We start from the raw sequence: 22,315 nt of genomic DNA on the forward strand, positions 1-22,315 counted from the left end.
ATATAAATGAGAAGGGTTCAATGCTGCTGAATTGAATGTGGAGCGAAAGCGAAAGCATAACCGAGCATTCTTCTTCTCCTTCTTCACGGCTGTTCAAGGTCAAACGTGGCACTTCCAGGGACGACGCGACGGGCCAAAATCTGGCGCAGTATTGCTATCGCAATAAAAGTAATAGGTATAGAACATGCTCTGCTGTTACAGTCTGCACTACACAAAAAAAGACCACCTTTGGAAGCTCAATGCATCCTCTCACCTCTCGAGCGAGTCGAGCAGGGTCCGCTTGAGCGCTGCCTCATCGTACGCCAACGCCAGGGGCCTGCAATTGGGCGGTGGGCTTAGCAGGGGTGGAACATGTGTCGCCCAGAACGCCCGCAGGTCCTCGATGGTCAGGGCGCTACACTCGTGCGCCTTCAACCACCTAGCCACAGCCGCGTCCACCTCCGATCCATATGGACTGCGCACATCCGCCTCCTCTCCCGGTCGGGCCTGGGCCATGCCGCCTCCGCCATCATCACCTTCCATGCTCAGAAACAAAGAGACGAGCAGCTGGGTGTGGTCCCACACTAAGCCTGATGCATGGTGTTCTCTGAGTCACTAGGTGGAAGGCATGTCTCAAACTGCTCCTCCACTTCCTCCTATGTCGCAATGAACACACTTCTTCAACTGGCCTGCAATAGCATGTCCACGCTTGTCTCCAGCCCTGTGTAGTACTTTTACCCCTGCACAGCAGTCCTGCACAGTAAGCACAAAGTGGAGGGGGAAAAAAAAGTTACAACAGCGACAGAGGATCTAAAAAATAAGTTAAAACAGCGAGAGAGGGTCTGGAGAACAGCCCGAAAAAGAGTGAAATGCAATGTGATAATCACAATGAGCCTTTCCCTCCTTCTTCTTCTACTTCTCTCTACACCCTCTCTCCTACCGCTATCTTGCATGATTGTGTACTACTTATAAATCAATTTCTTTCTGCACTTCCTTTGGCTCAGTCTTTTCCAACGTCAGCATCTCAGCACTCCTTTCCTCGACATGCGAGGGTGAAGGCCTGACTATCTGAACGGAGAAATTACGCCAACGTCAGAATTTCGTGCGACGTCCTTACCACGGAAATTACGTCAAGCGAAGTCTCGCGGACACATCTCATGAACAAATCTCCCGTGAGCGAGATTTTCACCATGAGCCTAGAAAGGCTTTCACCTTAATAAATGTGATAATCACAATTAGAATGCCCAAGATGGGCGGACTTTTACATAGAAGGGCTTTTCATGCGTTTCCCCGAGTCCCACAATCTATCCATGCTTAAACCCCAACTTTATTCTAGAGGCACAGAAAGATGACGCACTCCGACCAAAGTCAGGGGCAGTAGACAAAAATAAAGCATAAAAATGCGTCAGTCGCCACCACCCACACAGCCCTGAAGAAGGTGCAGTGTCAGCCCCAAAATACTGGTTCTCTCATGAGACGTTGCTCAACGTATCCCATTCCTCCGCCGAGGTGTTCTTGTTTACTTTTATTTTTTTTACTCATCATGCTGTAATTACCTGTAATAGATTGCGGCACTACACTGCCAATCATTAATTGAATGCGGGCACTTTATGAGGTGGTCATGCATTTCCGTAGTGTTTCTATAGCTGAAGCTGTTATAGGGATGCTATAGCTATCCATCCTACCTTGTCATCTATATCGTCAGCTACATGACTTTAATTAGACAATTTCAATCAACTCAGCAAATTTAACTGAACTGTGGACCAACTACCTTAGCTGTAGCATTTCACATGCATACAACGCACTGGAGCTATGACATGTGGAGTATGTCAGCACCCTTTGAAAGCCAGTAGGTTCCTAAGGGCTACATTGATTTGGAACCTGTGCCACCATAACTGTGACAGAGTGAGAGAAAAGAGAAATGAAGGCTCAGAGGTTAACAACTCTGATTACATGGCTACCCAACTCAAGCGGGGAGGGAAGGAGCAAACTATGTTCGCAAGTCCTGTGCTTCTTAAGCACCCAAACACCAATTTGATAATGCTGCATGCCAATGATAGTCTCGGTCACAGCTTGTCAGTCAAGACCACAGTCCAAGAACCTCGCCTTAGTTATGTAACATGAACAACTCTGTACAAAGCATTTGGTCTCTGCCAAAAGCAGAGGTTTCTTTGAAAATTTCAAGAAGTAGCTTTACGGTATTGCAAAAATATAACAGCCTTTTGGTGGATGTTCTAATTATTTTACTGCTTGGACAATTTCAAGCGACATGAAAAAGGGAAAAGCAATAGCTATTCTCAAAACTTTCTTTTTTACCAAAATAATTTTATTCCTTAACCATTTCATGCCTTCACTCCTAATAGCTTTTTTTTTTTAACATTGTTTTTTCACCGGGAAAGGCCGGCAAGCCAAGAAGCTATTTCGATAAAAAGAAGTCAACGCGGTAGGTGCCATCTTAATATTGCAGCTGTATTGGGTCAACGAATATAAGTGGAGCTTTGCTTTAAATAGTTGTGTCGTGGTACTTGGTTGCTTATGCTGCCGTTATTAAAACGCTTCTAAAGAGCAAAGTAGGCAGTCTCAGGACCACTCACGAAGCATTTGCAATCTTCCATTTTTAAAAGGAATAATAATAATTGGTTCACAGGAAAGGAAAGGTGCAGTATCTGTCACACTTGTTTCTGTGGACACCTGAACCACGCCGTAAGGGAGAGGATGAAGGTGGGAGAGAAAGTGGATAGAGAGAAAGAGGAGCCATAGTGGAGGGTTATGGAGTAATTTGACCAGCTGGGGATCTTTAGCGCTGACATCCCACAGCACACGGACACCTCTTCCTTTCCCCTCTATCCAAACACAGCCGCCGCGGCTCGTATCGAACCCATCGAACTCGGGTACTCCGGCACAGGAAAGTAGACAGCCAGTTGATGGGTGCTACAGTCTGTGCAGAGGCCCATATATGTCCAAGACATATCATACTGAGCAGCCGTAATAAACCATTCTAAAAAAGTCCGTCTATCCAAACCCAAGCTAACCATCATACAGACAAGACTTATCAGCCACCACAACTGCAGAAATCAAAACAACATGTAAATGCTGACCAGCATACTACAGACAATGCCATATTAGTCTGCTAGTTATTTTAGAGCGCAGCTCTTTGGCGCCCGTTCCTGGGTTTCGCGGCGGCGTTGGCGTCGTCGGCCTCGTAACCACTTCCGCCCCCCAGTTCGAGCCGGCGCCGTGCGCTTCGGCAACCGGAGCCTCGCAGGAAAATGGGGGGGGGGGGGGGGGTGCGGGGGGGTTACACTCAGCGGCGAACGATGGGGTCAGGAGCGCGCGCAGCAACCGGAGAACACGAGGAAAGGAGGGGGGTCGCCGGAGGCAGCGCTAGCAGCGACTTGAAGGAATACATGTGAAAAATTAAAAAAAAAAGTCTGTAATTGTACATAGTGTCTTGCTCGAAATCTTTGCCTCAATTTATCGAAAAGGTGAAACAGCTGATGAGCTGCGCTCAAATTTCGCATTAGGAAATAACGTAATCGTGGGCAATTTTTTACGAATATCACTGCTAGTCCCCTGAACTGAGAATCCATGCTTTAAAGGCTTCGAACACAACAAAATAAATTTTATTTCTGATGTTCTGCTATCCAAGTTTTGTGCCGTGCTATGGCTGCAGTCCAGCACTGCGAGCATATGGGGCGGCAATCTGTTAGCTGAATCATTTACACATCACGCCTTTACTTGGGTACGTATATACCACGTTGCATAAATGCAACATACCATCACTTTCTTCCGTTAGTTTAGCTCCACTTCCAGGCGCGTTGCTGCGCGCTCCGGATGGGACGATAAGACCGAAAGACGCGAGAACACTGCGACCGCATATCGGCGCGGACAGATGTCGCGTGAGCAGCACGCGGGCAAAGCAAGCCTCCCATCGTCAAGCGTAAACAAAGCGTAACAACCTAGCCGCGTCTCACGACAGCGACAGGTCAAGGACGGGGAAACGCTACCGAGGCCGCCCCGTCCGGGGCGAGCGAGACGGAGCTCGGATCACAATCACGGCAGTGTTAAAATTCATCCCGACGACAACTCTCTCCTCGCGCGTCAGCTGTCGTATTTATAGCGCGCACACGCACCCTCGAGGCGATTTCGCAAGCACAGCATGATTCGGCGCTCCGCGCGACGAAATTCTGCGGTCGTCGTCTACGAGCTCCGTTGTTCGGCCCCATAATGAAAGAACAGAATATTCAATAAATCGCGTCACCGTACCGAGGGACACCGCACGTGCGGGTGACGCGTCTTCTAAAGGCAGAAGCCAAATGTTCTGAAATCCGAGAGCGCTTTGCCCCTTCCTACATGAATTCAACATGCCAATAGCTTTCCAACCAACCAACGAACACGAATGCCGCAGGAACAGCTGATGCCCCAACTACGTGTCCATCAAAATTCTCGGAGAGTAGCAGCACACTGACAAGTTTAACCATGCTTGCGGGTTGTTCTCCGGACCCTGAGAGTCTCTCTTTCCCCCACAGAAAAAAAAGGGATATGTAAACAATGAGACGCAGTCGCCTAGTTGGCAGCGGGTGCCGTGGCATCGCTCCGATAGGAAAAGAAAAAAAAAAAATTGTGGTGGGTGCTCCCCCTGAAATAGCTGAGCACTAAGCCTAAGGCTAGTAACACGAAGGCGACGTCGGTTTCCCATTCAATCGCAGGGCACACATTGTAAAACAAAAACGAATGGCGAGACGTCGGCCGAGATGACACGGGCGCGCACCTCGGCTCGAATGAACCACTCACCCTCGATCACTCTCCCAAAGGCGCTAATATCTGGAGGTTTCGTGTTCAGCTCGCGTAACAGACGAAAACGAACCACTGGAATTGTCTCCAGATGGCAGTAAACAAAAACTGATGTCAAAGCCGCTGTGTTGTTGTCAATCCTTCGAGCACGAGTGCTCTGACCGCGTTCCACTGTAGTCGCCTCTGGTTTTTCTACAATTCCACAGTTCCGGTTATAACACACTATACCCACTAACGTACTTTGCGTGTTACGACAATATTGGTTGTATAGGTGTTATTTTGTTTGAAACTTTCGCGGATATGATTGGAAATGATAGCATCCTCAGTGTGAGGGACATCATCAATACATGGCAGCCTCCATAGTTCTTGAATTTGCAGTAGAATTCGTCGCTTGCTTGTGATCACTTGTGAATTTTTTGTTCGTTCTCGGAGATGAAGATCACAGCTGAGCCCGTAGAGAGCGTCGTGAACTTGGACCCTGACAGGATCCTATCCGTGCAAGGAGACGTCAGGGCCGTCGCCTTCTGCCCGTGCAAATGGAACTCTTCTCTGCTGGCGGTCGGCACGACGGCGTTCATTACAGTCTTTAACGTCAAGTTACCGGTAGGTTTGCTTGATGTCGCTTTTCCGTTGACGGTATCCTTCGTACCATTGGCAGCGAAAGCGTGGCAAGATCATCGATGAGTAGAAGTTTGGCCCCAACTTCGCGTACTGCTTTTCGTGTAGTAAGTGTGTGTTTACTGGGTGTCAGGCGCGCTAAGCTTCTATCTCTGAATGCCAAACCAGTCTCAAAACGCTAATAATGCCCCACTCCTCTTGTCCTAAGTAACTTCTCCCTTATTACAAATTTACTCCACCTTAGGGTATTCCCCTCAATACTCTATCAGTGAAGGCAGTACATGTGTACTTTATCTCTCGAGAAGGCAAGATGTTGAAGCAGTTTCACCACTCGTGTAGATAAACGACTGTAGCTGTAGTACATCCCGGCTCTAGCAATCTTTTCACACCTCTAACAACCATGCATTTATTTATAACTGGCCACAGTTCACACAATTGTCGCTGATTTAGAGCGCTTCTGTGCCTTTTTCAAAAGTAGTAGTGAATGACTGAGAGGTGCTGCTTTCCTATTTACACGCTGATAATGTGAGAACTGCACCTCACTTGATGCGTCCATTTGTTCTTGCAGGATGAAGATCCCGAGCTGAAAACAATCGAAGCGAGCATCGTACGCAAGTTTAAACATGATGCAGCTGTCCGGTGCATCGCTTGGAGTCCCAACATGTCACTTGTTCTGCAGCCTGTCTGGATGAGGTGAGAGTTGGATTCTGCAATGCTCTTTCGGTTGTGATCGTCATATCAGGACGAATACATTTAGTACAGCCCCTTTCAAAAGTATACAACTCAAGGGCTTCGATTCCATGTTATTTAGTGGTCCTCCCTAACACATCTGTTCGCGCAAAGCATTGGAGGATTGAGAACACAAGGTCCTTCTGATTTCAAGATATTACGGTTGCTGAGGATGCAAAATGAGGCGCATCGCGGTATTCAGAAGAAAGCCCGCTGGGCTCTATAGGCAACCTGCAATGGAGTTTGCTGAGACATGTGGCGCCGCCTGGCGGCCAACGGGAGCTAATACTGAGGCGGCGCAGAAGCTGACGCCGTATATGTTGCGGCCGCTGTGCTCCTTCTGCGTTCGCGTTTTGTTATTCCAGTGAGTGTGATTTACACATTTAGTGACTTCAGTGGTCTCGTGCGACGCTTCGACTACTACGGATGTGAACAAGAATAAAAATAAGCGCAAGGGCGGCGAGAAAGACTGCCACAATCACGAAGGAAACCTACCGCTTGCTGGGAGAACCTGGGGAGAATGATGAGAGAAGGAGATATTGGCTGCGAGAGAGTAATGTAACTGAAATTCGTTTTGTTATGGGGCCATTGGCGTACAGACGCCAAGAAGCTAAAATAAGACGATTGCCCGTGAGCGGAGGAAACGGTATAAACTTCTGACTCGGGGAGTCGCACGCTGGTTGGCGCACACTACTCAGTACGCGCTCCGCGCTGTAAAATATGGCGTGTACTCGTATATGCTGTGCAAGATCGAGTGGCATACGTCCAGAAAAGCAACAAAGCCGCGCAGCCGCAGCATAGTATTCCAGCCACATTTCAACGGAGGCGAAATAAAAAACAAATATTCGTGGATCTGTGAACCGGATTTCTAATGCGGTGTCTGTTCGGAACCACAAAGCCAAAATATGTTCAAAACTTCAAATTACAGATGTGAATAAGCATATTTATCTGTAAATTAGTTCTTAAGGTGCTGAAAAAGTCGAAGTGGTGGAGTATAGAGGCCCATGATACTGTGTACGCTGAGAACGGAAATTCGTTCTATCGTTCCGCGCCAAATATTTCTTACACCGACTGCTCAAGCTACTCAAGAGTCTCTTGTCCCAGACGATAGACTATTTCATCGTTAGTAGCAACAGTAAAAAATTCTAACTCTTAACGACCTCCTTTACGAAAGCTTTGCCGTTGAGTGCCAGCATTACCCGCCGGCTTTCCCCAAGATTGAGGTACGGAGGTACAAAATGCATGCCAGTTGTTGTTGTTAAGAGCTTTATTTTTCCAACAGTGTAGGAGGTCCCCTACTCCCCGGCCCTGGCACGCACAGTTTTCGTTGATGACGCTTGCTACAACCGCACAATGGTTGCAATCGCCACGACATCCGTAGCGGGTACCGCACCATGCCTCCTGTAACTTCCGCGGCACTGTCGAAAGGTGCACCACGAAGAAAAGTGTTCGTCATGGTATTAAACTGTAAAGCAAAACCGCGAGGAAATTATTATACTGCTGTAATCAAACAGCAAGAACAAAAAAAAAAAAAAGAAGAAACGGCGATCAATCTCTTCTCAGGTTCTCTTTGCACTTTCAATGTTTGGGTATGAGGTGTGAACGCAATAGGTAAATGGAAAGCTACGTTTACAACATTTTTCATTCATTTAATTATTTCTTAATTCATCATCACATATCCGACTGATTCCCTGAGAGAATAAATTTGGTTAAAAAAAATTCCGTCTACTCATGCGAAATTCAAAGCTGTGCGCGCGGGTGTTCTGTCGCGAGCGGCGCGCACTTCGCGGTGACGTCGACACCGTTCACGTTTTAAACATGAGCATTTTCGAACAGGCGGTGTCCTTTCGTCAGTATTGGTTTTCGGAAGTAGCTCTGAAGACATTCGATTGCCTTAAAACCGCAGGAAATGAGAGCCAAGATGCTTCCAGCCGCACAACGAGAACGCAACCCGACCGCGCCGGCCTACTCAGATTACTCGGCGCCGCCGTTGGCGGCGCTGAACGCTGCGCTTCACTAGCGCCGTCTGGCCACTGCAGGTTGCCTATACTTTTGACAGGCGCTACTCCTTTGTTTGCTTAACTATAGGGCCTAAAATATTCTGGCTATAGTAGAATATAACTTAAACAGCAGTTGCGAACTATGGGCAGTAGTGTGCAGTTTGCATATTACACTGTTTAACGGTTAACAGAAACAATTTTTAACATTTGACTGTACCAAACAAGCCAGAGGCATCGAAATTCATGAGCTTTTAATTTGGTCTGATAGTCGGCTTTTTATTTAAGTAATCAGAAAAGCCTTAACAGCAGACCGCATTCTGTCATGAAGCCATGTGGTGGTTACTGCAGACTTGAGTTGTATATGACTATAGTGTGCTGACTAAGAGGGTCCAGTGGCACTGAGAGCAATGACTGCACTAGCTGCTGCATAGGGCATTGCCAACTGGTTTTACAGTGGTTTTAGGAGAGCTTACGTGTGTGCAAGGCAGCAGGCTGAGGCACTCTCATTCGAATCACGAGACCCTCTTTTAGCATATGTGCGACTTCTATCTGCACGCTTGAATCCTTTTCCCAACTCTGCAAGTCATGCAGGGTCAACTAGTGCCTTGAACAAAGACAAGTTCTTGCTGCCTAAACACTCTCCTCTCTGGAACAAAGTATACAAAGTATGCATGTTGTTCACAAGGTCAGTTTACCTGCACAGTCTTGCAATGTGGCATTTCTTTGAGTAATCACTGTCGCAGTATGACAAGCACCAGAGAAATGACTTGCGCCTATGAAATTACGCACTCGTGCACATGGCAGTGCCAGCTATGCTAAATAATATCGTCTAAGCGAGGTCATCTGTTGAGATCGATACAGCCATTCTCCTTTGTAGCAAAAAAGATCATAAAGTTCTTGACTGGGCCAAGGGAAAAAATGTAAAGATATAAATTATAAAAAGATGACTTTATACCAAAGTTGTGTACTGATGATGATGATATTTTAGCACGCACACTGCACAGCGCCCTCAATTGGCAACTGGTGGCAGTTATTTGAAACAGTGCCGCCCCTTCCTGCGGGGAGCTGCCGGTGTACGATACACTAGATTTTATACTCTTCATCAGTGATCCCCTGTGCATATATATGAGAAAAAGTGAAGGGATCTTTCGTTCGGGCACTGCTGTGCCTTGTCGGGGCTACCTACAGCCCATATTCAAAGCTAGCTGTTCTTTCTGTGACTGCGTAGTGAGGAGACTGCCCGATTAATCACTGTGGGCATAATCATTGACGGCTGGGAATGAAAACTGTGCCATTTGGCACAGGAAATTTACTTTTTATGCTGTTTCAGCACAAACTTGGTGGTGCACATCATAACATGGTTTAGCATTGTCAGGTTCCTATAGTCGGTATAAACCAACTCGTCCAAAAAGAAGTGTTAATGCAGGAGAGAAGAGGACATGGAATTCACACGCCTTGTGCTTCAAGGGAAAAATTCGGGCCCATTGAAACCGGTAGCATTTTTTTTCCCCTCCCGTTTCTTCTTCGTCTGCTCAGTCATATATCTCATTTGTCCTTTTTGGTATTTATAGACTCCGTTAGATAGTTTTCTCCTTTTCAGCAAAAGACCTGTTAGACAGCCTCATCTCAGTCGTTCATCATTTTCATAATGTCCATTTGCGAAAAGACCTGTTAGACAGCCTCATCTCAGTCGTTCATCATTTTCATAATGTCCATTTGCGTGCCATTGTGTACACATTTTCAAGTGTATCATTGCTATCATTGTCTTGAACAGTGAAGTCCATTGATGTTTCTTTTGAATCCAGAATAATTTTCTTGTTGGGCATTGTTTTTTAGTGCCTAGCACTACAAGTCGCAATCACGGATTTCACTGTGTCTGTCCGAAGCCGCTCACTTTCTCTCCCTCTCTGTGTGAAGTTGAGAAAGAGAAGGTGGCAACACACCTCACGTGGCTTAGCAAACCCGACCGCCGGCAGCTACATTTCGAAGGAGTGGAACAGAGAGGCATTGTCGGGGCACATTAAAGTACCCAGGTGGTCGAAATTACTCCATAGCCATCACTACAGCACCTCTTTCCACTTTCACTCCCACCTTCCTCCCTTCCCTTACTGAGCGCTTCAGGTGTCCACAGAGAAGTTTGACAGATATTGTGTCTTTCCTTTCTTAAAAACCAATTTGCCCCGCCGGGGTGGCACAGTGGTTATGGTGCACGACTACTATTCCCAAGGACGCGGGATTGAATCCCGACCCTGGCGGCCGCTTTTCGATGGAGGCAAATAGCAAGGTGTTTGTGTACTGTGCGATGTCAGTGTGCGTTAAGGAACCCCAGGTGATCAAAATTTCCAGAGACCTCCACTACGGCGTCTCTCATAGCCCGAGTTGCTTTGGGACGTCAAACCCCACAAACCAAACCAAACCAATGACAGTTTTACGCTTGCTTCACGCATTTTATTTAAGGAGGGGGCAGAGCAACCATAGATGCACCCAGTGTGAGATCAGTTCCAGGACGCCATGGCCCAGGTCACAAAACTGTGTTTGTACATCTGCACTGAAATATATAAAATGAATATATACAATATATTCATATGCAGTGGAATCATATGCATGACAACGTTTCATAGCAAAGCAAAACGAAATAATAAACTCTAAAATGCATAGAAAAGTAAGAAGTGGTAAGCAGTGCTGCGCTGCTGCTTCGCATTTGATTAACTACGCAAATTGGGTGTATTTTTTTTTTTTTTTTTTCTGTTGATATCGGCAGTTTATTTCTCATTTCAGGTTTGCGACGGCAAGCATGGACAATGAGGTGCGACTGTTCTACTCCAACCTGAAAACGGAGGATGAGACCAAGGTGAGTTGCACACATTCCAGCCCAGGAGGCTCAGTAGGTGCAGTTTCCACCGTCAAGGCTATGGTGTAGCTCGAAATCTGTACCTTTATTCACATATGTGGCATGTATATTATGTGAAAAAGAAAACACTTTCCCTGTGTGGTTCCTGACTAAGAGATTGCGCCCAGCATGTAAATTTTGCAGCGACATACTTTCTTCCTTGCAACTACGTCATATTATCATCATGAACATGACCTCTCCACAACCAACCCTATCCCATGCCAACTGTGGCCAGTTTCTGCGACTTCCTAATATCATCTGGCCGCATTACTTCCAGCTACTCCCTGCTGTAACTACGCCAGGGGTAAAAAAAAATATATATATATCTTCCATACAGGTGGCCAACAAATAGTTTTCTTTTGTAACAAGTGGTGCTGCATTCTCTGTACATCAGGTTGTTACTTGAGCTTACAGTGACAGTTTGACATATCACTTGGTTGGGATAGTTGTACTAATAATTACCTTAAACATCCGCATATAACACAAGGTTTTTCTTTTTTAGGTTTTATCATGTCATATTACCGCCTCATATTATTGCAGGTTCGAACAAATTTCAGCCCAGATTTGCGGTTCCGACCTCGTTATTAATCAGCGCTGTCAGCTTCAGGCTTTCAACGAGAGGAGGTGCTATCTAGCGGTGGTGTCGCCTGACTGTTTCTATGGTTTCTATGGTTTCTATGTAGGGATAGAGAAAGGATCACTTGGCATTTTGCACGAGTCTCTCACAGGCTTGTTCAGCCATTTTGGCCACGACCTACGGCCGAATTGCAGACGCTTGACCAACGTCTCCATGGAGCATGTTGATCACGCTTTCGAGAAATGCAGTATACCGATCGCATTTAGAGGTACCGAAAAAGATTTCCACAGAAAGATATCTTAGCAAGGAACTCTCGGCAGACGATACATGTACCGGATGATGGCCATCGCGATAACCTCGAATCTAAAAACACTTCCTGGGCGGTGCACATGTTGCGCTCTTGCGCACGGTGCAAGACGCGAAAAGACATGAGCACAGTGCACGATGGCCAGCAGCTCGTGTGCTGCTGTCCCGCATCCGAGTTGGAAGCAGCCTACTGGTTTTAGAGCAGCCAGAAGAACATTTGGTTTCCTCTGCTAAATGTAAACCAAGAATCTATAAAATTCCGCACAGAAACTCATGTAATGCTTCAGAGCGCACCTCGTGCTATGTTGCACAAGTTCAAAGGAGAGTTGGATATGGTTACGGAAAGGAGGCATTGGGGCTTGTTGAAAAAAATGAAGGCACTGAGAGAGTTGAGTGCAGTAGAGAACAGCAAGCAGGTGCAGGATTGGGAAACTCAAAACACTAAGTGGTATTGCATCGCAATGAGAATGGCTGCTACTACGTGGGAGGCTATGTACGTTGGAGACCGTGGTCTTTGACCTATTTTTTTCTATTCATGGGCAGATGGGCACCAAACTTCCACCATTTGTGCATTTTTATGTGTTGGCTTAGCTCCCCTCAGCTGCAGTATGCATGCCTAAAGCGTTGCCTCTTCTATAACATCAGTGTATCTACTGTTTTGTTTTGGAGTGCCCTGTGTGCGGGCCCTCGGTTACAACTGTCCCGGGTAGCCTGAGATTGCAATATATTTGTAATAATATATCATATTAAAATTTTCCTTAAGTTTCAGCATCTTCCTTGCACTATATTCTGCACTAAGGTTTTAAAGTAGACTTTTTTTTTTTCATTGTACATCAATCCTGCTGATTCCCGTTACAAATACTATAAAAACAAAAGTGTGGCTGCTAACGCACAATTCTGCGAAAATGCTTGAATTCACTGTTTTTTTTTGCGGAGACCAGGGGCCTTAGCGATAAACATTTAATATTTCTGCATGTCTAATTCAAAGGGGCTAAAACATGGAGGCTAACAAAGAGGGTTCTACTTAAGTTGAGGACAACGCAGAGGGCTATGGAACAAAAAATGGTAGGGTTAATATTAAGAGATAGGAAGGGTGCAGTGTGAGTCAAAAAAATAACTCGAGTTAATGACATTCTGATGGAAATCAAGAAGAAGAAATGGGCATGGGCAGGATATGCAGTGCGAAGAAAGGATAACAGGTGGTCGCTTAAGGTAACAAACTGGATTTCAAGGGAAGGAAAGTGTAGCAGGAGGCGGCAGAAAGTTAAGTGGGAGGAAGAAATTAAAAAGTTTGCAGGGGTCAAGTGGATGCAGCTAGCACAGGACTGGGTTAATTGGAGGAATATGGGAGAGGCCTTCGCCCAGCAGCGGGTATAGTCAGGCTGGTGATGATGAATTCAATGGGAAACTAAGAGGTACACTGCAGTGCGCGGCTTTGGAATTTCAGTCACCCGAATTTCTTTAATATGCGTTCAAATCTCAGCGCACATGCCACATAAGCGTTGCTACACATTGTCCCAAAAGGCAGGCAGTGAAGCGACAAATAGTGTCTTCACATTAGGCTGTGGCTTCAATCAATTTGTTGATGCAGTGAATGAAGGTCCAAATGCTCTTTGCGACTTTGTTAGAATTTCATTCCATATGTTGTCATTTGTGTCCTTGGATGACACCGATGACATTTGTCAACCAGTCGGCAATCTCTCCAACAGGATATGAGTTTTGTGCTCACCCTTTCAGTACATTTCGGGGGGAAAGATGAAGAAAAAAAAGTTCTGTGTTCACATTTTGTTGCATATCAATGAGAGATGGCATAATCAATATGGAATAGAACCCTTGGCTCTGGCCAAAGGTTCTACAGAACCCTAACATTCCTTGGCAGGGCTTTTGGGTTCTCTGAGCACTTGAACTCATGCATGCCTCAAAATGTATTCTTTCTTTAACCTGCTTTTTTGGTACTAGTCATGCTATGATTGCTTTTAGCATACTGCTTCTCCATGCAACCACTTACTGAACTTAGGCATTTTTGATGGTCATTGCATACTTAGAGTGCAATCATCCGGGCTTCCTGAGCAGTCTTTGAAAAGCTGTCGGGGCTCTCTATACTCTACTCTCTAATTTCTTCTGTCTGACATTCATGTGCCTCATAAGCATAAAGCAGTTTCTACTACCAGCGCTCTTTTTTTCTTTCCTTCTTCTTTTATAATAGTAAGTAAAACCTTTTCACTAGCACCACCATCAGCCCATCGCACTGCATTTATCTTTGCCGGTTGCAGTTGCTGTCGGGCCACAAGGGTCCAGTGAACGGGGTGGCCTTTGAACCTCAGTCGGGTGAGATCCTGGCCAGTGTGGGCGACGACAACAGCTGCCGCCTCTGGGGGCTGGATGGCCAACAGCAGGCATGCATCGCCCTCCGTTCCCCAGGAACAGCCGTCATCTGGCACCCTGACGAGCGTGGAAAGGTTAGAGTTGCACGGGAAGACGGGAAATGTTCCGTAAGAAATTGACGGTGTAGAGACCGTCAGGGCCCTTGATTGGTAGCCAGTGTAACTGTGTGTGGATAAGAGCACAGATGCTCACTGCAGTTCCACATATTGGAGGACCAAGATATTGCGAATTGTGGATATATCAAACTCATTCAAAATATATTTAATGAGTGCCTGTGGCTTTCACCTTGGCCATTGAATGGTACAAATGGCTGGTGGTGGCGTGGGAAGCATTCGTGCAAAACTCTGGCACCCAGCTTTTGAGTGCTTTTACGATGTCACACTGGCAAGCACTGCTCCGTTTGCTCCATTCTGCTCCAAACTGCTTTTCCTGTTCCAGAACTGCTCCTCACAGCTGCCATGATGTTTTGCTATCAAATGTAGCTGAACACGGGAATGATGGCAGCACCTCGGTGCCAGAGATATAACACTTCTTGCACTGGGCTTAATACAAATAAAATGTTTGAAACCTACAGGAGCATGAAGTATAAATAAACATTTGGTCGCAAGTAAACTTAATATGGGCCACAAACAATTGAAGGGAATTGCAAAAAAAAAATATGCTCAGTGCATGTGGCATAGCACCTCCTTCCAATCTTTTGAATTGCCAGTGGAGAGAGAAGAGAGAGGAGCAAGCGAAGCAGATAGCATAAACTACTGTGAGCCATTAGGAAACTTGTCTGGCTGCCAAAAATACACAAGTTGTTCTCATGATTTTGCTGTGAAGACGAGCTGGTACTTGACCATCGAGCCCCTTTGTCCATGACAAGCATGTTTGGCCCACGTCAGCCAAAAGCATAAATGTGCTGTATGCGTTATGGGGCACTGTGCCAAAGGTGCAAATCACTAGATAAGTTCCTGAAGGCATTACTGATCAGTGCTTGGGAATTTATCAGCAGTGGCGTAGGATCGAAAAGGATATTCACAAGATAGCGCAAATATGCTGCTCCAGTCTAGTGGTACTGGTTGAGCGCATTTAAGCAGTAGACTCCATGTTTGAATCTGTCAACTCAAATAGGCAAAACCTTCGGGTCAAGCATGGCATTCAGTTGTGAAGTGCACAAGCAGGAATTTCGTTTGCTGCTAGTTTATTCCGAATTGTTCCTTAGGTCAGCATGTGTAGAACTCCCTTATAGTAAAGTCACTGGAATCTGCAAAAATTTTTACTATATCAGGTTCTTTACTATATCAGTTGTTGCACCGAATTCTGTAAAACACTACGCATTCAGGCATGTCACGCTCCGTTTGCAAAAAGCACTGATTGACTGGTGCCTCTGTTATCTATTTTTAGTGTTACACACACACCAAAAGATAAACATGTGTGCGGCGTCACTGCAAAAGAACTGGATCGTATTGACATGACTGTTGGCATCGTGTGCTGAAAGCAAACGATGGAAGGAGCTTGCAAGGTCATGTGACCATCATGCTGCTTCTTGTCAGAGCTGAAGCCGAGACCTGTCAGCAAGTAGTCCAAAACTGGAAAATTGAATGTACCCACTGACGTCGGCTATCACAGCCGTGATGAAGATGGCAGCAGCTTTCGCTGAGGCATGCCATTTTTTCACACGACGCGGTTGTGACGCAGGGAAGCCACCCTAGCTTGCACTTTTTTTGGCTCCATTTCGTTCTAGCAGTGGCGAGCGGGGGACCAACTTAACTGGCTCATGGCTTTTTGGGGCCTCCAAAACTTTGGAAAAGGCCTCCTCGTTTCGTTACTAAGGACCTCTTGCGTCCCCATCCTTTCACTGATGACAGTTTGCTGCTCTCATGCGTATTTATTATGAAATTTTATGTCTCGAATTTTGCCTATGCTGAACTTATCTTAGCATTTTCTACCCGTTCACTGCGATGCTGTACGACTATGGTAGTATCGGAGGATACAAGATTGCTGCAGCACTTGCTGGTTTCTTATCCCGGCTATTGAAGGGAGCCATCTCTCTTCTTCACCCCCTCGACAAGAAGATGAGGTGTAACCATACGAGCATGTCTCCATTCGCACGAAATGTATTGAATATGCTGCACGGAAAATTCCAAACTGGCATGAATGCCAGCAGAAAAACGAGCTCTCCCAAAGAACATTAAGGGAAGCACTGACGGGCACTTGCAAAAATGAGCCATGTGGTGGTGCTTGAATCCCTACAATGTTTATAACCGTTTAATATATTGCCACTGGAAGCTTGTGCAAATATACGTAAAATCTTGAGCATGAATCAGATATGTTTGATGTTTGGTTCATATTCATATTTGAATAAGACATATAATCAAGATTCACGAATATTTGAAAACTCCTAAATAACAGCTAGCAATTTACCCTGCCAGCTTTTATAAATTCAACTGCGGCAAATCCGAAGGATCCAGGAGAATTGTCCGCGGATCGCGGTTAAGGTGCCAAGAAAACTGTAGGAAAGCATTTTCTTCGCCTTCTTTTTCCTTTATTTTTTGCACGGACCAATCACATTTGGATGCTGCTGTAGTGCTTGCACCTTGAACTAAATTCGGTAGGTGGGCTTTCCCACATTCACTTGAGGAGAACAATATGGCCAACCATCGTCTTTGAGTAATAAAATGTGAAAGTGCGTTTTTTGTTTTTTTGTTTGAACTTTTCATAACGTATTACATAACCTAAAGCCAGCGTCAACGTAACTCAATCTGTCTTCTCCACAACTCTCCCAACGTGAGCACCTCCAGCTCATTTTGGTCAACTGTGATGTGCTCAAGAGCCAACCAGCAAAGTTTTGTACAGAGCTTCCCAGTGAGCGAGTTCAGATGATTCATAGAAGGGCAAGTGAGTGTAAAAGCCTTGCCTATTGTGTGGTCCACTGAGAGGGTATGAAAAACTTCATAGAAAAACAGCATTATTCACAAGCACTGAATACATCAGCATCAAACGGTACATTCAGTCAAGCATCAATGGCACTTTCAAGCAGATGGCTATCCAGAGATTTTTCAAAGATTATGCAGTACTGTGAAAAGAAAAAGAGGGGCCAGCATTTGCCTCTTCTCCCGTTTTTTGGTATTTTCTTCTCACTAAACTGATTTGCAGTTTGTAGTAAAGAAAGTTAAGCATTTGCACACGCCCGCTTCCTACTCTTTCTTTAAGCATTGAATTCCCTGACCCACAGCAAGAAAACACCGTAAAGAAGCCGACAAGCGGGTTGCAGGAGCTGTGTTTGTGGTCACCAGGTGTCGCTAGCGTGCAGAGGCTTCCGAGCAGTGCGTCTTAGCAAGACTGTGAGCCTGCACGGTCATCGTCATTGTTGTTATCATTGAAAGCGCACAGAATTGAACTGGGAAGGCACAGGGTGATGACAGACGATGCCACCGATATGCAGCTCCTGGTGGCAGAGAAGCGGGGTACCCTCCGACTGTACAATGCCAACACCAGACAGCCCCTCATGTCCCTGGAGACTGGCCAGGTCGGTCTGCTGCTGGCGGCTGACTGGTCCCCGAGCAACAGCCTGCTGCTGGGGGCAGTGGCCGGCTCGCACTGCTTCCTCTGGGAGACTGCACGCTCCAGGTAAGACATCTTTATTCGTGCACTTAGTGGTGTCAGTGTATCGTATTTTCTGCTGTGTAAGATGCATATTTCTTATTTATTTTTTCACAAAAATATGGGTAGTGCTTCTTATACAACAGTGCATCTTATGTGCTTTTTTTTTTTTTTTTTTTTTTTTTTTTTTTAGTGCAGTGTTCGTGGGTGAACTTTATCGTGAAACAGTAGCGACTTCTGCGATTACAATACCTATGATCGTATTATAGGCACAATGCCAAAACGCGAAAATAATGCCTCAGCACTTCCACGAGAAACTGGCGAGCAGGTCTGAAGTCAGTAATAACCAAGTGTTTCTTCTATCACTGTGTGAGTTTCTTTTTTTTTTTTCCCCCGGGCATGAGTGTTGCCTCTTTTTTTTTTTCTATCATTCGCACGTAACGAAATTTTTTTCGGGTACATAGCATGTGTTGGTCGAGCAAGCATGTATAGTCAAGTCCTGTTCTCCTAACCTGGGTAAATAGAGGTGCGTCTTATACAAGTGTGCATCTTATATACCAAATTTTTTGTTAAAATCCTCTAAATATGAAGAGTGCACCTTATACAAAGGTGTGTGCTATACACTGGAAAATACAATAGTTAAGCATGGAAAATGTGAGGAGACAATGTGGAATATAGTGAGGTGAGGGTAGCTCGAAAAAGAAAGTAACTAGGGCGCGCATAGGAATTTTATTTTTGCAGGAAAGTGTATCGATGGAGTGGCATGTCGCTGGTGCAGCGCATGTTGCCAGGATGTTAGGCTGTTTTTGTTTTTTGTCTTTCTTTTTTTAATTATCTTGGAATCTACAACACCCGTAGATGAAAACACAAAAACGAGAATGGTACACGCAATTGCCTGGAGCTGTCAGCTTTGCTTTTTGGAACAGCGCATACTGATAGGAAAGTTCTTTTGACATGAGGGTAAAACAGCGCACCTACACAAAGACGTGGGAAGAAGAAGCCTGTGTCTCGTCCCTTCTTCCCTCGTCTTAGTGAAGGTGCACTGTTTGAGGTTTATTATTTTACTTTTAAAGCAGAAAATCCTCGCCTGTTATAGCAGAAGGCAGTAATGCACACTCGCTCTTACAGCCAAAGACACGACAAGGAAAATCCATAACAGGAACCAGTGAAATGTCTAGCTTAGAAGGCTAAACTTCCAACAAATCAAAAGAGGGAAAAATCGCAACATGGGAAAGTGACGAAATATTGCCAAAGCCAAGTGAGCAAATTCTTACATCTCTGCTAATGCGACTATGGCTGCTGAAAGAAAAATTCATAAAGCGTTAAGAACAAGCAGAAAGACTAAAAGGGCGTTAAGGCAGGCGACATTTAACGAGGCCGAAAATTTGTTGGCTGAGAACTAAAAACATTGAATAGAAAAGTTTTGTAGGAAGGGTTGAAGGGTAGCTTAGGGATGTATTCAATAGGGGAAGTTCAAAAGTCTCAAAGATAATATGTATTGATCGAAAAAGGAATGCAAGCTCTTTTTCCGGAAATGTTATTGATAGCATGGGGGGGGCTAGCAAGCCTGCTTTTATTTAGTCTGTCTTCATAACGTCTTCTGCAGTTATTTTACCAGTGAACTGGTTCTTGTTTTTTTGTCATTATTCTCGCCTCCGCTGAGTCAAGAGGGTGGCACTTAACGACAGTAGATGGCCAGGTTACCAAACTTTTAGTCTTACATGTCAGAAATTAGGCTCCTAGGATCCTTTGTTGACCTTCCCCTTAGCACTTGCTCGCCGCACACTATACCCCCCAAGTGTCTTTTAAAAGCTGGCTTTTCCTAGCAGCTTGCGAAGCAGATGGCGAAGGTTAGTTTAAGTATATTGAAGAACTCCGAGAAGAGAAAACATTTCACACTTCAACCATGCAGTGGTTCCAGATATGATACAGAGAACTGTATGAAGTATTGTTTGATGTCTCTAGCGTAATGTTGCATTTTATTTTTATTTGAATTCACAAAATGTAAAGTTTTCTGCCAGTGAGCATTATTCTTCTTTGCTGAATATTTCTAAAATAAGTAAGATACAGCAGAAGGAAAAGGCGTTTCTGGCAGGGCAGCGGCAATAGCTACTTAATGCCTAAGCACTTCAGCCGGGGTCAGCGGGACAAGGAGAGGTTAGCAAGTATAGAGATGAGTCGTAGTGAGAGAAAGGGCAGGTTAGATCTATGTACTCTATTTACATATGTAAAGGTGCCATCAAAAGTAAATAGAAGGTGACTATCGAACACCCCAAATTGCTATGAACCCCAAGCGCAGTGATCAAGCTTTACTTAAATAAATACACAAGTTACATAAATACACAAATATACACAAATATGCAAGGATGCATGAAACGAGGGAGATTAAACTGATGTTTTTCACCAACATTGCCTTCCATTTACTTTTGACAGCACCTGCATACAAGCAAAGATGCTTATGCTGCTTATGCTCGAGTGTGCGGGCGCATTGGCGCATTTTAAAAGACGAGCACTGCATAAATACACAGACGAGCTCTGTATTTACAAGACCGCAGTCTGTAGTGTCCTACCACAGCAATGGATTCACAGGAATATCTATTGTTCCTGCTTCAACATTGTCATTGAGTGGCTAATTTATACAAAACTTTGATGGCATTGAATTGCTTTTGGCCATGTGTTTGCAGCCGGCCCTTGGACCAGAAGCCAGTACACGCCGGTGGTGCTACCGGCTTTGCCTTTTCACACACCCAGGAAGAAGTGTGCGCCACTCGTGGACACCCCGGCAACGTTGTAAAGGTGCACAACCTCAAAACGGCCCAGGTGACCATCGATTCTTTGTCGTGTTCATTCGTCTGCTAGTCGCCACGCCAACTGTTTGTGCAGGGTGTTGTCCATTACAGTACCTGTTTTGAAGTAATGTAATCCTTCAGATTTGTTATCTATTATTTGTTTTTTCTTTTACAGTTCCAGCTTTATGAAGAAGTTTTTATGCCCTCATATTCCCATACACTAACTGAATCTCATCCACTGTATACCTTGATGTTGGAGCCATGTTGTGTTCACTTCCACTTGGACCTCGCTTTTTGCTGAAAGCAGTGTCTCCGCATGCAGGTGCTCATGAGCAAGGCGGTCGAAGTTGGCTGTGGCATCTCGTGGCACCACAAGCATTCTGCACTGGCCTATGGCGGCGATGGCTGCGTCCACCTTGTTAAGGTCACCTCCTGCTGAGCTCACCTTGTGCAAGGATCTTATATGTCATATTTCGTGTATATATACCATTTTCGTTTTTGAGGACAATTAAAGACCAATGCCAACATTGCATCCATGCTTGACTTTCTTTGCTGTTCTACATATAGACATGCATGTAAAAGCTGCCAGCCTCTTTGATTTGCTAAGGTGCCATTGTAGTACCAGACGTCCGTGTAGGGTAGGGACAAGTGGTGTATGGTAGAGATGGCATTTTAGAGTCTGCTTTTAATAGCTTATTCCTCGATTTCATGCCGTTGACAGTGGCGGCATCCCAAGGGCAGATGGTAAAGTGAAGTAGAGGGAGTAGAGTAGAGGGTGGCCTGGGAGAGGGTGTCATGAATATCATTGTAGCTTGAACATCCACCTCACCTGCGGGGTAGAGTGCTTTGAAACCTACTAACCTACTACCAGACACCCCCCCCTTCCCCCTTCCCTCCTTGATGATCTCCTGGCTTTCTGGTGTGTGTTTGGAAGATGCTCCACAAAGCCTTTTGCACCTTTTCGAGGCAATGTGTGCATAAGGTTTTGAAGTGTGTGTGAGTCTGTAATCTATATATATATATATATATATATATATATATATATTGTGTATATATATATGTTTGTAGCATTCAGCGTGGCTAAATCAATACCCCAGGACTGGGCATGCAAATGATAAAGGTTGTAGCAATGTTGGACATCCTGGAAATTGCTTCTGCACACCAGCTTTTTAAAAAGGTCGTTCATTTTTATTTTTATTCAGTCAAATGTGATATACATGTGTTGAGCCAGTCCATAATTTTAGCTTGAGTTCAGCACAAAAATAACTAGAAACAATGTTAAAAATGGCCACCTCTAAACAGTGCACTTGCTATTCAAATTCAACACTGCCTCAATATTCTGCCCACGCCAGCCCTGCTTGGTCCAAACACAAATTGAAGATGGCATGCTGAGTCTTCTCAAAACAACATGAGCTCACAATTATTTTTATAAGTGGGAACCCTAAATTTTGGAGGACATCATATTCCGACAGCTGCAAAAGGCAGGGCCTAGAATAGCAGCATGCTGAGGAAAGCCTCCTAAACAATGTCCCAATACGATCCCAACACACCCCAAATGTGTCTCAGAGCGGTATTGCTTGAAACGTCTTGGATAAATTCAAGTTTCATTTGTTTCGGGATTTCTTTGCGACTTTCTGGGCTTCTAGGACATCGCAACTTC

At 45.2% G+C, this 22,315-nt stretch overlaps 2 protein-coding genes across 3 annotated transcripts in view; one reads left to right on the forward strand and one right to left on the reverse strand.

Moving 5' to 3' along the window:
- Ubr1 (Ubr1 ubiquitin ligase) overlaps positions 1-4,933 on the reverse strand; it is a 65,272-nt gene extending 60,339 nt beyond the window's left edge. For both annotated transcript variants that reach the window (XM_084584846.1, XM_084584845.1), the window contains exons 1-2: positions 4,774-4,933; positions 254-732 (exon numbers count right to left, since the gene is read on the reverse strand). In XM_084584846.1, the coding sequence (XP_084440972.1) occupies positions 254-522 (269 nt within the window). In that variant the 5' untranslated portion in view covers positions 523-732; positions 4,774-4,933. The remainder of the gene's footprint in view (positions 1-253; positions 733-4,773) is intronic.
- Positions 4,934-5,084: 151 nt separating this feature from the next.
- Nup37 (nuclear pore complex protein Nup37) lies at positions 5,085-21,187 on the forward strand. Its single transcript, XM_084584848.1, has 7 exons — positions 5,085-5,376; positions 5,960-6,084; positions 10,899-10,971; positions 14,167-14,352; positions 17,709-17,893; positions 20,551-20,686; positions 20,978-21,187. Exons 1-7 carry the CDS (start codon positions 5,206-5,208, stop codon positions 21,092-21,094), a joined length of 993 nt encoding a protein of 330 aa, XP_084440974.1. The 5' UTR covers positions 5,085-5,205; the 3' UTR covers positions 21,095-21,187.
- Positions 21,188-22,315: the final 1,128 nt, after the last annotated feature.

The sequence above is a fragment of the Amblyomma maculatum genome, chromosome 11 (genome assembly GCF_055883805.1).
Source record: "Amblyomma maculatum isolate TAMU_Amacu chromosome 11, ASM5588380v1, whole genome shotgun sequence".
Taxonomy (NCBI): Eukaryota; Metazoa; Arthropoda; class Arachnida; order Ixodida; family Ixodidae; genus Amblyomma; species Amblyomma maculatum.